Source organism: Macaca mulatta, chromosome 12, assembly GCF_049350105.2.
Source record: "Macaca mulatta isolate MMU2019108-1 chromosome 12, T2T-MMU8v2.0, whole genome shotgun sequence".
NCBI lineage: Eukaryota > Metazoa > Chordata > Mammalia > Primates > Cercopithecidae > Macaca > Macaca mulatta.
This window is the reverse complement of record NC_133417.1, coordinates 93,525,920-93,543,574: the sequence shown is the minus strand read 5'-3', so window position 1 is coordinate 93,543,574 and position 17,655 is coordinate 93,525,920. Positions and strand designations below refer to the sequence as shown.

General features: G+C 32.6%; 1 protein-coding gene across 27 annotated transcripts in view; it reads right to left on the bottom strand.

Moving 5' to 3' along the window:
• GULP1 (GULP PTB domain containing engulfment adaptor 1) overlaps positions 1–17,655 on the bottom strand; it is a 305,123-nt gene that overhangs the window by 41,097 nt on the left and 246,371 nt on the right. For all 27 annotated transcript variants that reach the window (XM_077956615.1, XM_077956628.1, XM_077956612.1 and 24 more), the window contains one exon: positions 14,243–14,380. In XM_077956615.1, coding sequence (XP_077812741.1) covers positions 14,243–14,380 — 138 coding nt within the window. The remainder of the gene's footprint in view (positions 1–14,242; positions 14,381–17,655) is intronic.

Here is a 17,655-nt window from a genome sequence, read left to right as displayed (position 1 = left end):
AGAAATAACACAAAGGAAAAAGACACAAGACTCAAAGTGTACCACTACAGACATCTACCAAAACAACAAAGACGAACAATAACAGAAGAAAGTTATATATAAAACAACCAGAAAACAATTAACAATATGACAGGAACAAAGCCTTACCTAGCAATGATAACACTGACTGTAAATGGATTAAGTTTTCTACATAAATACATAGTATGAATGAATTGATGTTTAAAATGATCCAAATATATGCTCCCTTCTAGAAACTCACCTTACCAGTATAGGCACATATAGACTAAAAGTAAAGAGACAGAAAAAGAAGGCCGGGCGCGGTGGCTCAAGCCTGTAATCCCAGCACTTTGGGAGGCCGAGGCGGGCGGATCACAAGGTCAGGAGATCGAGACCACAGTGAAACCCCGTCTCTACTAAAAATACAAAAAATTAGCCGGGCGCGGTGGCGGGCGCCTGTAGTCCCAGCTACTCAGGAGGCTGAGGCAGGAGAATGGCAGGAACCCGGGAGGCGGAGCTTGCAGTGAGCCGAGATCGCGCCACTGCACTCCAGCCTGGGCAACAGCGTGAGACTCCGTCTCAAAAAAAAAAAAAAAAAAAAAAAAAGAGACAGAAAAAGATATTCTACACAGATGAAAACCAAAAGCAAGCAGAAATAGCTATACTTAGATAAAATAGGCTTTAAGACAAAAACAGTTCTAAAAAGATGGAAAAGGTCATTATATAATGATAAAGGAATACATCCAGTGAGAGATATAACAATTCTAAAAAAATCTAAATATATATGCACTCAATATTGGAGCACAAAGATCCATAAAGTAAATATTTCTAGATCTAAAGAGAGAGATAGATTGCAATAAAATAATAGTGGGGGAATCCAAAATCCCATTGTCAGTACTAGATAGATCATCTAGACAGACAATGAAACCCCCCAAATTTAAATTGTACTATGGACCAAATTGACCTAATACACATTTATAGAATATTCTATCCAAAAACTGCAGAAGATTCTTTTCATTAGCACATAGAACATTTCCCGGTATAGCCCATATATTAGGCCATAGAACAAGCCTCAACAAATAAAAAAATGATAATAATTTCTACTATCCCCTCAGACCACAACGGAATAAAAATAAATCAATACTAACAAGAACTTTGAAAACATACAAATACATGAAAATTAAACAACATGCTCCTGAATGACCATTGGGTTGACAAAGAAATTAAGATGGAAATAAAAAAAAAATTACTGAAACAAATGAAAATGGAAACAAACTAAAACCTGTGAGATACAGTAAAAGCAGTACGAAGAGGAATGTTTATAGCAATAAAATCCTGTATCAACAAATTCCTGTAGAAAGATAACACGTTAACAACTTAACAATACATCTTAAGGAACTAGAAAAGTCAGAACACACCAACCCAAAATTAACATTATAAAATAAATTAAAAAGATCAGAGCAGAACTAAATGAAATAGAGACTAAAAAAAATACACAAGATCAAAGAAACAAAAAATTGGTTCTTTGAAATAAGTAAAATTGAGAAATCATTAAGTAGGCTAACCAAGAACAGAAAAGATCCAAATAAACTAAATTAGAATGAAAAAGGAAATTTAACAACTGACCACATAAATACAAAGATCACCAAAGACTACTATAAACAACTACATGCTGACAAACTGAACAATCTGAACAATCTAGAGTAAATGCGTAAGTTCCTGGAAATATGCAACCTAACAAAAGTGAATCAGGAGAAAATAGAAAACCTGGACAGGCCAATATGAGTAGCAATATTGAATCAGTAATAAAAACTGTCTCAACAAAGAAAAGCTCAGGACCAGATGGATTCACAACAAAATTCTACCAAATATACAAAGAACTAATACCAATCCTGAAACTATTCCAAAATACTGAAGAACGGGGTTCTTCTTAACTCATTCTGTAAGGCCAAGATCACCTTTATAACAAAACCAGATAAGGATACAACAACAATAAAAAAAACAAAACTACTGGCCAATATTACTGATGAACATAGAAACAAAATCTTCAACAAAATGCTAGCTAACTCAATTCAACAGCACAGAAAAATATAATACACCATGACTGAGTGGGATTTATACCAGAGATGCATGGATGGTTCAACATATACAAATCAATAAAGGTGGTAACTGAAATTAATGGAATGAAGGACAAAAAATAATCATCTCAATAGGCACAGAAAAAGAATTTGATAAAGTTCAACATTCCTTCATGATAAAAATTTCTCAACAAACTAGGCATAGAAGAAACATACCATGAAATAACAAACCCACACCTAATGTCATACTGAAGGAGGAAATGTTGAAAGCCTTTCCTCTAAGAACTGGAACAAGACAAGAATGCCCACCTTCGTCACGCCTATTCAACACAGTACTGGAAGTCCACCCAGGTCAATCAAACATAAGAAAGAAATAAAAGGCATCCAAGTTGGAAAAGAGGAAGTCAAATTATCCCAGTTTGCTGATATGATCTTATATCTAGAAAAATCTAATTGCTCCATAAAAAAATTATTAGATTTGATAAATGAATTTAGTAAGATGGAGGATACAAAATTAAGGTACAAAAATCAGGAGCATTTCTGTACGCCAGTGATGTAGCTGAGAAGGAAATCAAGACAGCAATCTCAGTTACAATAGTGCAATATGTATACACATGCATATATATAGATAGAGAGATAAACACATATACGTATATACATATATATAGGAATAAATATATACGAATAAATTTAACCAAGGAGGTAAAAGTTCTCTATAAGGAGAGCTACAAAACACTGATAAAAGAAATAGTAATTGACACAAACAAATAGAAAAATATCCTACGTTCATGGATCCTAAGAAATAGTATCATTTAAATGACTCTACCATCCAAAGCAACCTGCAGACTCAATGCAATGCCTATCAAAATACTGACATCATTCATCACAGAATAAGAAATGAAGAAACGGCAAGCTTAAAGCAATTCTGAGCAAAAAGAGACAAGCTGGAGGCATCACATTACCGGACTTCAAAATATACTACAAGGTAACAGTAACCAAAGCAGTATGGTATTGGTATAAAAACAGATACACAGACTAATGGAATAGAATAAAGAACTCAGAAATAAAACCACATATTTACAGTCACCTGAGCTTTGACAAAGCCAAAAAGAATTTACACTAGAGAAAGAACATCCTCTTCAATTAATGGTTCTGGGAAAATTGAATAGCCACATGGAGAATGAAACTGGACCCCTATCTCTCACAACATACAAAAATCAACTCAAAGTGGCCTAAAAACTTAAACGTAATATCTGTAACTGTAAAAATATTAAAAGAAAATCTAAGGAAAACTACTGAACATTGGACTAGGCAGAGAATTTATGACTAAGATCTCAAAAGTACTGGCAACACAAACAAAAATAGACAAATGATACTTAATTACACTAAAAAGCTTCTGCACAGAAAAATAAACAATCAACACAATGAAGAAACAACTTTTGAACTGGAGAAAATATTTTCAGATTATTCATCTGACAGAGGACTAACTTCCAGATCATATAAGGAACTCAAATAACTTAGGAAAAAAAAAATGTTCCCATTTAAAAAAAAAAAAAAAAAGGAAAGTACATGAATAGACATTTCCCACAGGAAGACACACATTCAGTCAACAAGTATATTAAAACATGCTCAATATCATAATCATCACGGAATGCAAGTCAAAACCACAATGTTATCATCTTACCCCAGTCAGAATGGCTATTATCAAAAAGACAAAAGATAATAGAGGTTGGCGAGGATGTGGAGAAAAAGGAACTTTTATGTACTGTTGGTGGAAATGTAAACTACTAAAGCTACTATGGAAAACACTATGAAGATTTCCAAAAAAAAAAAAAAACCCTGAAAATATATTTATCATTTGGTCCAGCAGCTCCACTATTGGGTATCCACCCAAAGGAAAAGAAATCAATATATCAAAGGGATTCCTGCAGTCAGATGTTTATTTCGGCACTATTCACAATAGCAAACACATGGCATCAATCTAAATGTGTGCCAGTGGATAAATGGATGAAGAAAATGTGTTGTATACATGCACAATGAAACATTATTTGGCCATAAAAGTAATGATATCATGTCATTCGAAGCAACATGGATGGAATTGGAGGTCATTATCTTAAGTGAAATAAACAAGGCAGAAAAAGACAAATATTGCATGTTCTTATTTACATGTGAAAGTAAAGTATTTGATCACATGGAGGTACAGAGTAGAAAGACGGATAACAGAGCCTGTGAAGAATAAGTGGGAAAAGGAGGATGAAGAGAAGTGGGTTAATGGGTACAAACATACAGTTAGAGAGAAGGAATAAATTCAATGTTTGGTAGTAGAGTAAGGTGACTATAGTTAATACAAATGTATTGTACTCAGGTGATGTCCTCCCTAAATGCCTTGACTTGATCACTGCGCATTATATCCATGTAACAAAGTTTCACATTTATTCCATAAATTTGTTCAAATAAAAGAAAGTTTGTCTTCAAAATCACATACAAAAGAACCTCAGACAATTAACTGAAAAATTAGTTTTCTAGTGTATAGCTGGTCACTCCTGCTTGCTGTCATAATAAGCCAATTCTTTGGAGTTTTTAAACTCAGGGACTTGATATGTAAATTATAGTATTTCATGAAACGGAAACATGAAAACTAGTATTGGAGGCAAATACTCAGCAACAATAAGCTTCCAGATTCTAATTTTAAACTAATTACATTAAGTTGGATGGCTAATCTAAGAAAATTAGCTCTCCCTCAATCATGTAATGAAATATAAAAAACAATCATTTTTTATTTTAATAAATGTGATTCAAAAATTATTATTAATACAAGACAAATGTGAAATAGAGCTATAATAAGAATATGAGGAAACACCTTCCCCCAAACAGATCTTGTAAAAAGACTGGATGCAATGATTCCTTTTAGTACTAATAATGTATGATTCTTTTGACAATGAACCCTTTTTACAGAGAATTAATTAAGATGTAAAAATGAAGTTTTAAACTTTGCCTTATTTTACAGTTCCTTTCACATCTTTAAAAAACATGTGTGTGATAATTTGATTTGATAATTTGGGCTACTCTTTAAATTATATTAAAAGTAGCATTCATCAAGTAAGGTATATTTATTAACATTTAGAAATGAAATTGTGAAAAATGAAGAAAATCAAAACAATGGTTAAACAGTTGACAGCAATTATATTTCATTTATAATAAAAATCAGCCATATCACAATAAATTCTCTGTTCTAGTTGTATTTTTGTAATTTAATCAGATGACTGTAGAAGTTGCATAAATATCAAATGTAAATAATATAACATGATAATACCAATAAAGTGAATTCCAGTTTTGTAGTATGCTAAGGTAGGCCTTCCTCTAAGTTCAAATTCTGTTTCTATCTAGCTTGTCACTCTGGGAAAGAAACTAATTCTTTTTGGCCTACAATTTACTTAAAATAAGATAAAAGGTTTCGTTCAAATAGGCCACACTTTATTTTTCAGATATTTAAAGTAAACTTTATTTTCAGATAATTTAGATTTACATTCAGCTGTAAGCAATAATACAGAGATCTTGTGTATCCTTTGTCCAGGTTATTCTAATGATAATATATTGCAAAACTATAGTACCACTCACAACCAGGATATTAATAATATAGTCAAAATACAGAATAATTTGATTACGACAAGAATCCTTCATCTTGCTGTTTTATAAGCACATCCTCTTCTAGCCTGCCCTCATCATTTCCTTAACCTCTGGAAAACACTAATTTTTCTCCATTTCTATAATTTTGCTATTTTAAGAATATTATAGAAATGGAATCATAGAGTACACAGGCTTTTGAGATAGACTTTTTGCATTCCCTAATCTCTGGAGAGTCATCCACATTGTTGTGTGTCTAATAGTTCATGCCTTTTAATTGCTAGGTAATGTTCTTCACCCATTTTCTGGATGGCTTGTAGTTTTGGGCTATTATGAATAAGCTTCTATAAATATTTGTGTATAGGATTTTGTGTGAACATTTTAAGTTTTGATTTCTCTGGGATAAATGTCCAAGTATTTCACAGGACAGTTGCATGTTTAGTTTCTTATAAAATTGCCAAACTGTTTTTCCTAAATGGCCATATCATTTTATATCTCCATCAGCTATGTGTGAGTGATGTACTTTTTCCCCATTCTTACCAGCATTTGGTGTTTTTATTGTAGCCCTTCTGAAAGTTCTGTAGTAATACCTTATTTTGATTTTATTTTGCATTTCCCTAATGGACACCAACGTTTAACATCTTTTCAAATGCTTACTTGCCATCTGTATATCCCCTTCAATGAAATGCATCTTGTTGTCTTTTGTTCGTGTTCTAATTTGATTGTTTTCATACTGTTGAGTGTTGAATGTTTTTTTACTAGTTATTTGTCTGAGATGTGGTTTGCAAATACTTTCTCCCAGTCTTTTCATCCCCAATTTGATAAAGAACATCTAAACAAAATACAGATATTTTACTTTATGATAAAAAAAATGAATGCTTTCCTCCTAAGACATGGAGCAAAGCACGTACACACAGAAAAATGTTTTCAAAAGTTCAGTGTATCATTTTCCCCCATTTTGATGTCAATGGATGTCATTTGGATGCTATGGATGTCAATGCTAAGAACTCTTTTCCTAGCCCTATATTCTGAAGGTTTCCCATGTGTTTTTTTCTAAATGTTTTATAGTTGTACTTTTTATATCTAAGTCCATGATGAATTTTCAGTTAATTTTTAGATAGAGTGTGAGGTTTAGGTCAAGGTGCATTTTATTTGCCTTTGAAAGTCCAATTGCACCAGCACTCTTTGAACAACAACAAAAAACAAAAACAAAGCAACAACAACAAAAAAAACAAAAACAAAACAAAAACAAATAAAAAACCCTCAAAACCTTCTTTCCCCTATTGCACTGCTTTTGTAGCACTGACAAACATTAGCTGGGCATATTTCTGTGTGTTGATTTACACGTTTGCTCCTCCATTGACCTATTGTCTATCCCTCCACCAAAACTAAAGTCTTCATTAGTAAAGGTATCTAATATGTCTTGAAACAGGATAGATGAATTACTTTCACTTCACTGCTCTTTTTTTGAAATTGTTTTAGCGATTCTATCTCCTTTGCCTTTCCATATAAAGTTTAGAGTAATCTTGTCTATATCTACAAAACCTTGCTATAATTTTGACAGGAATTGTGTTAAATCTATACATCAGTATGAAGAACTGAAAATAGTATCTCCATTTATTTATACAGTCTATCATTTCTTTCATCAGCATTTTGTTGCATATGAATTTTCAGCATACAAATTTCACTTCTTAGTTTAGACTTACACCTATGTATTCCACTTCTTTTAGCAATTGTAAATTTTTGTATCCACATGTTCACTACTAGTATACAGCAATACAATTGATCCATGTATGTTAATTATGTATTCTGCCACCTGCCTAAATTCATTTATTAAATCCAGAAATTGTTTTAGACTCAAAATTTTCTACATAGACAATCATGTCATCTGCATATAAGCAAAGATTTCTTTTTTTACAATCTGCAAATTTCTTACATGCTTTTTTGTCTTGCTGCGATGGCTACAGCTTCTATGGCAGTGTTTCATATGAGCCAAGAGAGTGAAAAGCTTTGCTTTGTTCCATATCTAAGGAGGAAAGCATTCTTTTTTTTTTTTTTTTCCATAAAGTAAAATATCTGCATTTTGTTTAGATGCTCTTTATCAAATTGTGGAAGTTCTTTCTATTCCTATTTTTCTGAGAGTTTTAAACAATGAGTGTGTGTTCATTTTTTAAAAGTATTTTTAAAGCACTGATTGGTATTATCACATGATGTTTCTTCTTTAGATTTATCATGTGATTGATTACATCACTAGATTTTCAAATGTTGAGCAAAATGTGCATCCTTGGGACAAACTACTCTTAATCTTTGCATATAATTCTTTTAATGCATGTGATGGTTATTATTCAGCATCAACTTTATTGGATTAAAGGATGCAAAGTATTGATCCTGTGTGTGTCTGCGAGGGTGTTGCCAATGGAGATTAACATTTGAGTCAGTGGGCTGGAAAAGGCAGACCTACCTTTAATCTGGCTGGGCACCATCTAATCAGCTGCTAATGCAGCCAGAATATAAAGCAGGCAGAAAAACGTGAAAAGTCTAGACTGACTTAACCTCCCGGCCTACATCTTTCTCCTGTGCTGGATCTTCCTGCCCTTGAATATTGGACTTCAAGTTTTTCAGCTTCGGGACTATGACTGGTTTCCTTGCTCCTCAGCTTGCAGATGGCCTATTGTGGGACCTTGTGACTGTGTGAATTTAATACTCCTTAGTAAACTTTCAATATATACATCCTATTAGCTCTATCCCTCTAGAGAACCCTGACTAATACAATGCATTATTGGGTTATATTTCCTTAGGAATTTTTACATTTTTATTCCTGAGGAATTCAGATCTCTATTTGTTTGTTTATTTATTTATTTGCACTAAGTCTGGTTTTGGTATCAGAGAAATACTAGTTTCACAAAATGAAGTAGAAAGTGTTTCTCTCTCTCTTATTTTTCACTGGAATGGATTGTACAGAATAGCATTAATTCCTGTTTAAACATTTTATAGAATTCTCCAGTGAAACCATCTACACCTGGAGATTTATCTTTTAATAACTTTAAATTTATAAATTTAATTTCCTTTATAGTTAGGCTATTAAAATAATTTACTTAATAATGAGTGATTTGTGGTAATATTGTTCCTAAATAATTGATCCAATTCATTTGTATTTTTGAATTTGTGTGTGTAAAGTTCTTTAAAGGATCCTCTTTTGATATTCAGAGAGTCTGTAGTGAAATCTGCTGGTTCTCATTCTAAATATTGGTAACTTGTGTCTCCTCCCTCTCTTTTGTTCTTTGCCAAATTAATACAATTTGTGACTTTTATAATCTTTTGAAGAATCAGGTCTTTGCTTCATTGATTTTCTGTATTTTCAATTTCTTATTAATCTTATCTTCCTTCTGCTTACTTTGTGGTTTATTTTGATATTTTTGTTGTTCTGTGTACTTGAGATGGGAACATAGATTATTCATTTGAGACTTTCCTCTTTTCTAATGTTTTAAATTAGTTGTTACAAATTTCTTTCTTATCACTGCTTTAGTTATATCACACAAATGTTGATATGCTCTATTTCACTTTTATTCAATTCACGGAATTAAAAATTCATGTATGAATTGCTATTTGATGTATGGAATATTTATAAATATGATGTTTCATTTCCTAGCTTGTAAAGATTTTCTGGCTTTCTGTTACTGATTTTTAGACTGATTTCCTTATAGTCAGAGAAATGTTAAATAATTTTAATTCTTTTAACTTTTCAAGATTTACTTTATGGTCCAGGATGTGACTTAATTTGGTACATCATCCTCAAACACTTGAAAATAACATACATAATGTTGTTGTTAGCTGAGGGTCTCTGTAATTGCTCATTAGATCCCACTGGTTGATGATGTTGAGTTATTCTATATCCCTGATGATTTTCTAATTATTCTATAAATTTGAGGGAAAGTACCAGTAAAATTTCTGACTATACTTGTGTATTTGTCTATTTACCCTTTTAGTTCTATCTGTTTTTGTTTCTCATTTTGCAGCTCTAATTTTTGGTAATATACAGTTAGAATTACCATATCTTCTTGGGAACTGGTCCCTTTTATCACTATATGTCCCCCTCTGTCTCTGGTAATTTTCTTTGCATTGAGGTCTACTTTATCTGATGTAAATATAGTTACTATTGCTTTCTTTGAATAATATTTGCATGAAAACTCTCTTTTCATTCTTCCATTTTTAGCCTGCCTATATCACCTATACCATTATGTTTGCAGTGAACTTCTTATAGACAATATGTATCTGGATTACGTTTTGTAATCCACCCTAACAACGTATTTTAACTGGTGTAGACTATTTACATTTAATGTGATTTTTGATATGTTAGGGCTTAAGTACATTATTTAATCTTTTTCTTTTCTGTTACTTATCTTTTTTCTTTCTCTGTTTTCTTTTCATTGCATTTCTATGGGGTTTTAAAATGATAACATTTTAATTTCTCTATAGTGCTTTTAAGTGTATCTCATTATATAACAAGTTAGGGGTTGTTGTCAGATTCACATTTTATCTATATAACTTATCATAGTTACCTAGTGCTATTATTTTTCCAGTTTATGTGAGGTGTAGACACCTCACCTCCCTTTTTACATCCTCTCAACCTTCCTAGTTTAATATAATTGCCTTACATATTTCATATGTCCATATATGAAATCATGTCAGATTTTAAAATCACATCAGAAAGTATTTTTTTCTTCTATCATCAAACATAACTTAGAAACTAAAGATTTACTCACATGTTTGCTCATCTTGTTTTTTCTTTTCCTTCCTTATGCTCCAAGTTCCTGTTTTGTATTGTTTCCTTTCCATTTAGAGAACTTCCTTTAGCCATTCATTTAAGATGTCTAGTAGTGGCAAACAATCTTAATTTTCATTCATCTAATAATTTTTAAAAATTTATTTCCAATTTCTGAAGAATATTTTTCTGGACATAGGATCATTTGACAGATTTTTGTTTTTTCCATTACTCAACAGTATTATGTAACTTCCTTCTTGCCTTCATGGTTTCTGGTGAGAAATACACTGCCATTCACATTCTCTGCTATAGGTAAGTACTTGCTTATCTCTTGTTGCTTTCAAGACTTTTCTTTTGTCTTCAGTTTCAGAAGCTTGAATATGATGTGTCTTGGTGTGGAGTTATTTGGATTAATCCCGTTTGGAGATCACCCAGTATTTTAAATCTATAGGTTGATGTTCTTTGTCAAATCGGGAATGTTTTCAACTAATATTCTTGGAGTGTTTTTTAAGGGTGCTTATTTCTCTTTTTCCAGGACTCAGATGACACACAGATGTTAGATATTTTGTTATGGTCCCACAGTCCATGAGGTTCTGTTTTGGCTTTGTTTTTGCTGGTTTATTGAGGCTATAATTTTTGTGTTGTTCAGATTGGGCATTTTCTATTTGTCAATCTTCTAGGTCATTGATTCTTTTCCTCTGTTCTCTCTATTCTGCTGTTGAGCCTATACATTGAGTCTTTCATGTGGTTATTTTTCAGTATTCTTTATATCTTCTGTTTCTTTGCTTAGATTTTCTATTTCATTGATAAGACTTTCTGCATTCTCATCTGTTTCATATGTGTTTGTGACTGCTCATTTTATTATGTTATATGATGGCTGTTCCAAAACCTTTGTCCTATAATTCTAATATCTCTGACATCTATGTGTTGGTAACTACTGACTGTCATTTCTTTTTTAGTTTAAGAAACCTGTTTCTTGGTACAAAGAGTGATTTTCATTTTATGAAATACTGGAAATGATTTAAATTTTCTGCTTTAGGTGGCTTCATCTGATGCAATTCCAGTATGAGAGTGAGGGTGGAAATGCACTGCTCCCTTATTGCCTGGTAAGTATAGAGGCTCAGCATTCTAATTTGGCAGGGCTGAATGTTCTCACTCCTCATATGGTCCTCACCATCACTATAGAAGAAGGAGGACTATTAATACAACATGATACTGTTAATAAAGTAGTGAATTCCAGTCTTGTGACATACTAAAAAAGGTTTCATCTTTCAAATTCTCAATTTCAAAGAAGTACTAAAAAGATAAAATACAATGAACAGATAGAGTAAAGGCCCCAATAAGAGCAGATGAACTCTAGAGGAGGCCACAGTTATGGGAGTAATATAGCATGTTGAGATAAATGTAGCAATGGGAATTAAGAGTCTTAGATTTTAGTCCTGATTCTACTGACTACTTAGTTTTGTAACTTTGGAAAACTTACTTCAACATCTCTGATCTTCGTTTTTTAAAATAGAAGGAGATTTGTATGAGATAGGCCATAACTTATTTCCCATTTTAGCACTCTATGATAAACTATTTAAAATAAGAATTACATAAGATGGCATATCAAAAATTCTACATACATATAACATCAGTGTTATAAATATAGTCATCATTATAATTAGCACTGATAAAACCTCATAGTTAAGATAGTGCAGGTATAACAAATTTTTAAGAAAACATGTCATTTTTCAGCTCATGAAGGTGATGCCAACTTATAGTTGGGAGATTTTCTGGGAACTTTTCAAAGCCAAGACTTCCTCTACCTACAGCAGAACAACTTGGTATACTTGATAAATATAGATTTCCTGAGCTTCAGCCCCAATTGATAAGAGTTTTTAAAAGGCATCCCGTATGATTTTTATGCACATTAATGATTGTGAACCACTGCTTAGGCTTTAGGAAATTATTTTCAGTCTTTAAGAAAAAATAGAGTAGATATGCTACATCCAAAGAGAACAAGCAATTACAGACAGTTAGGATGAAGAAGAAATGGGGTCTATGCTTTTAAGCTGGCAAGCTTATATTTTAAATATTAATTTAACAAATTTGGATAGGGATCAAAGAATATAAAACAAGTGGCACAAATCTATAAGAAGGCTAATATTTATAACGAACTCTGACTCTGAAACATTTCAAAATTTATTTCTATGGGTAAGGCAGAAAGAAGAATAACTGAGTTTACTGCTTTATGTCGGTGGTAAAAGGTTATAAATTATGTATAGAAGATATTCAACAAATATCAACTTCAATCTTCTCAGTCATAGAGAAAAGAATCTGTAAGCAATCATGGTTAAAAAGCACTTGAAATATGTAAATTATACGTAAATTTTATTTATTCATTCAACAGAAGTTCATATAAAATAAAATTCAACATCAATTTGAGCTATATAAAATGTCTTATTGTGCGCAAAATATTGTCTTAGATTGCTAAGCATCTTTTTCTGATGAAATGTTCCATAACGTGCACCAAATTCACAAAAGGTATTATGATGTCTAGTAGCTTAGCACATTAGCTTTCCTTTCTAGAGAACTACAGTTTAAAAAATGAAAATGATAACTTGTTCTATGTTTTGTAAGTTTTCAACGCGATCTTTTTCTTAAGGAATGCTTCATCGAGCACCTATTGTCCACTTGATGTAGGAGTCACATGAAAAAATAAAAAGGTATTTGTTCTCAAGAAGCTCAATACTGAAGCTAGATAAACAAATGACATAATAGCGATAATAATATTTGCTATCTATTTTTGACAGCAAGATAAATTAGCAAATAGATGAATTGTTTTATTTCCTACCTAAACCAATACAATTGTTGAGGTTACATGTTTTTCCTTCACTGCAGCCATCAATGGGTTTTCCTTAAGATTTCAGATGATTAAAGAACAGCTACAGGATTTAACATAGAATTTCATACATATAATTCCATTAACTTTCATTATATTCAGTTTTTTGTTTTGTTTTGTTTTTTCTTTTCTTGAGACGGAGTCTCACTCTGCCGCCAGGCTGGAGTTCAGTGGTGCGATCTCGGCTCACTGCAACCTCCACCTCCCAGGTTCAAGTGATTCTCCTGCCTCAGCCTCCCCAGTAGCTGGGACCACTGGCACGCGCCACCACACCCAGCTAATTTTTGTATTTTTAGTAGAGACGGAGTTTCACCATTTTGGTCAGGATGGTCTCGATCTCTTGACCTCATGATCCGACCACCTCGGCCTCCCGAAGTGCCGGGATTACAGGTGTGAGCCACCGTGCCTGGCCTAAGGTTTTATATAATGAACATAAGGAACTACATTTTCAATGTATTGGAAAATCTTTTAAGGAACCATACAGATTATACTTCCTGGAGTTAAGAATATTTATTTTTATAAAATCCATCAGATTCTGCACATGTGGGGGAAACACACTTTTGCTCACCATTACTCTTATATTATGTGCATATTACTAAATCCTATTTGAGTTTAAAACTAAAATAGATTAAATTATTATAAAATAAATAAATGCATAACATAAGCAGGCATGACATTCTAATAAAATAAATTTGCATGTGAGTTTATGCTCATGAACATGAGAATTTCGTCATGGATGACATCCTGAAGCATATTCTCATGACAAAATAAATCTATTAGTATAGCTAAGTATTTACAGACATTATTCATTTTCAAATACTTTACTAATGCCAGAAACTAGACAATTCCTGGCTTGTAAAACAGAACAAACCACCCTAAAACATCTGGGATACTTACACACTTTTCGCTGTCAAATACATAGCACAAATGTTTATTTGACTCAGAATCTTTGCATATGAAAGTGAATATCCTCTTGTCAGTTTTATCATCTGCACAAAAAGATATTCTATGAAGCTGGCAATTGTGTTGAACTTCCTGTAAACACAGATGGAAATAAACATAGTTGATGGGATTCTTTTTTCATTTTCTAAAATACTCATTTGTGTTAATAACATATGACTTTAAAAGTAGAACAATCATCTGTCAATCTTTGATTTTATAATTATGTATACTCCAACCTAAAACAAAGGCATAATGGATACAGATAGACCTCCTGATTCAGGATGAAACTAAGATATGCATTTCAATAGTGCTTAGCAAAACACAAGCATAGTACAAAATGATCAAAGATTTATGGCCTATCTAAGCTACAATAGCTCTTGAGAAATCATACACTTTAAACTTTGCATATTTACAGAGGAGAACAATGAGACCCAGAAAGAATAAGACACCAGCACAGTTTTACAGAATTACCAGAACTCTTTTAAACCAGAGGATTCTCATTTTATCTCACTGCTATTTACTAGCATTATAATTTAGAACACAGCCTTATCTGGATACAATTTCGTGTGAAACACACTATAATTTCATCCTTAGTAATCTTATTAAATTTTATTTTATATAATTTCATGGTTACTCATACACTCTTGAACCTTTTCTGTCTAGGAAGCTCATCTTTCGAACTTTTGTAGCATTTTTCATGAAGCAGTGAATGAATGGTATACATATCCAGACTCCATATCATAAAATCAAATCTGTTCATCAGTAGAAGGCAAATACTGCAACCAGATAGATATAGTGGCAGTATATATTTACACATGCACACACACAGACACACACATACATTAAATTATAAAACTTATAAAATAGCAGGTATATACATCATTAAAATAGAAATATTTATATAAAATAAATGTGTTACTAAAATTACTTTTAGTCAAAAGATGGGGCATTTGACACTTTTATATTCATATAGATCATCCATATTAATTATTCATTCTTCACAGTCTTCTGAAACATGTTGGAGGTAGAAAAGAAATTCAATGCTTTTGATTATGACAAATAGAAAAATCAACTATTCCATTTTCTATTGTAGTCATAAATATATTTTCCTAAGACACATTGTAGCACTAGAAATATCAATCAGAAACTCAGTTCACCAACATTATTGAGTGGGTGTTTTATAAGATTGGAGATGGAAGCAACTATAGTTTCATCTAAGGAAGGCTGGCTGAATATCCCCCAAAAAGCTTTATTTTAAGGTTGTAACTAGAAGAGTTTCTCTAAAGGTGGCTTCAGACAACCTGTAGCACAAATACCTGGGGTGCTTGCTATAAAAATTTTCACTGTTTTAACCTCAGTTGAATCAAAACCTCAGAGATTTTGGTCAAAATAAGAATCATTGATATGAAAAACTTAAACTTCTCAGTTCAGAGTTTGATGTGTCAGCTTGCTGAGATTTGCTCTAGTACTCTGATTCAAATAACTGCTCATCAGACTGAAAATGAATATATAAAATGAGATATAAAGGCTGGGTGCGGTGGCTCACGCCTGTAATCTCAGCACTTTGGGAGGCCGACGCGGGTGGATCACGAGGACAGGAGATCGAGACCATCCTGGCTAACACGGTGAAACCCTGTCTCTACTAAAAATACAAAAAAAATTAGCCGGGCGTGGTGACAGGCGCCTGTAGTCCCAGCTACTCGGGAGGCTGAGGCAGAATGGCTTGAACCCGGGAGGTGGAGCTTGCAGTGAGCCGAGATGGCACCACTGCACTCTAGCCTAGGCAACAGAGCGAGACTCCATCAAAAAAAAAAAAAAGAAAAGGAAAAAAAAAAGAGATATACAAATGAATGCTAAGAGAACTGTCTACAGCAATGCATTCTTTCCCTGCATACAATGGTAAACCAAATGGTAAGCCAATAAAGAGCTGCTTGGTAAGTATGAAAATTAAAATGAGGAAGTATATTGTATGATCGTAATACTCACTGGCATTATTAGATAGCTTAATTTATCTGTTTAAAAGCAGAGGTAATCAATTCTAAGAAGAGGTGCTTGATTTACTTAGCTTTTAATGGTGGCATCTTTCCTTTCTTATACATAGAGCATTGATGGACAATGACCATATTTGTTTAAGACTATCTTCTTTCTGTATTTTGCCTATTAGAACAGTTTCCTTTCTTATTGACATTGTTTTGTTTTAATGACAATATAGTCAATGAAATAACAGCCCTCTGTTACACTATAGCTCCCAAATACTCACAGGAGGTCTACACCAGCTTATTAATTGTAAAAGCATGTTAATGATAAATAAAGAGAAAATATTACTGCTAAACACTATAGGAAAAAAATTCATTTCTCCATAGATGCGAGAAATTATGAGTAACATGCAAAACACAACATTCACTTAGCTGGTGCTGAAATCTACATAGTCTCTCATTTACTTACCCAACCAGTATGATCATAGAAAGTGGTTAGGACCAGTGGTGAATCATCCTAATCTTTGCTTGGATTAGCAAAGGTATCTTCCTAAAACAGTCTAGGGAGCTGAAACCTGTAATTTCATTATTTTTATCAGTTATTTTATTATTATTGTGATGGACCACTACGAATTTGAAATGTAGCAATAATTTTTGGTAAGACAGGATAAAGAGACCCAGGAACACAATAACCATAGTGAAAAACACTAGGCTTTCATATTAATGATATTTTATTGGAGTTGGAACAAAAAATCAGTAGATGTTTTTATCCCCAATTAATCTATCTACACTGCCTGTTTCTAGCACTCTATAATCTTCATTTGGAGGACAAGTGAGAAAAGCAGAAAAGAAAAGGACTCAGAAAGAAAGATAGAGGAGCCAATTGTTATTGAGATTGCTTTCACTTAATTTTCACTTTCCATTTTCATTCATCCAAGTGAAAAAAAAAATAAAGATTCTATTCTGTATAAAGATAGTCCATGTTAGATTAATAATATATTTAAAAATCCTGTCTCATAGCTGTATGTTTAACTATAAATAAATTTATTTTAGAAGTATCACATTTGTTTTTTCTAAATATCAACATATATCTAAAATGAAATGATTGATTTTTTTCTGTTTCACTTATATATATGTCCTTGAATAGTAGTTCCTAAATGCATGTCCATGAATGCCTATGAATAGGTTGTATCCGAGAACTGAGGATTGTCTCTTTCTCTCTCTCTCACTACACACACACACACACACACACACACACACACACACACACACACAGAGCAATTGGCATTCTTAGGAATGTCTTGGGGACACTGGTGCTTTGTAAATCCCTTTTTTAGATTTCCTACATTTTTAATGCATTCAAGACATGGTATTTTATATATATGGGTAAAT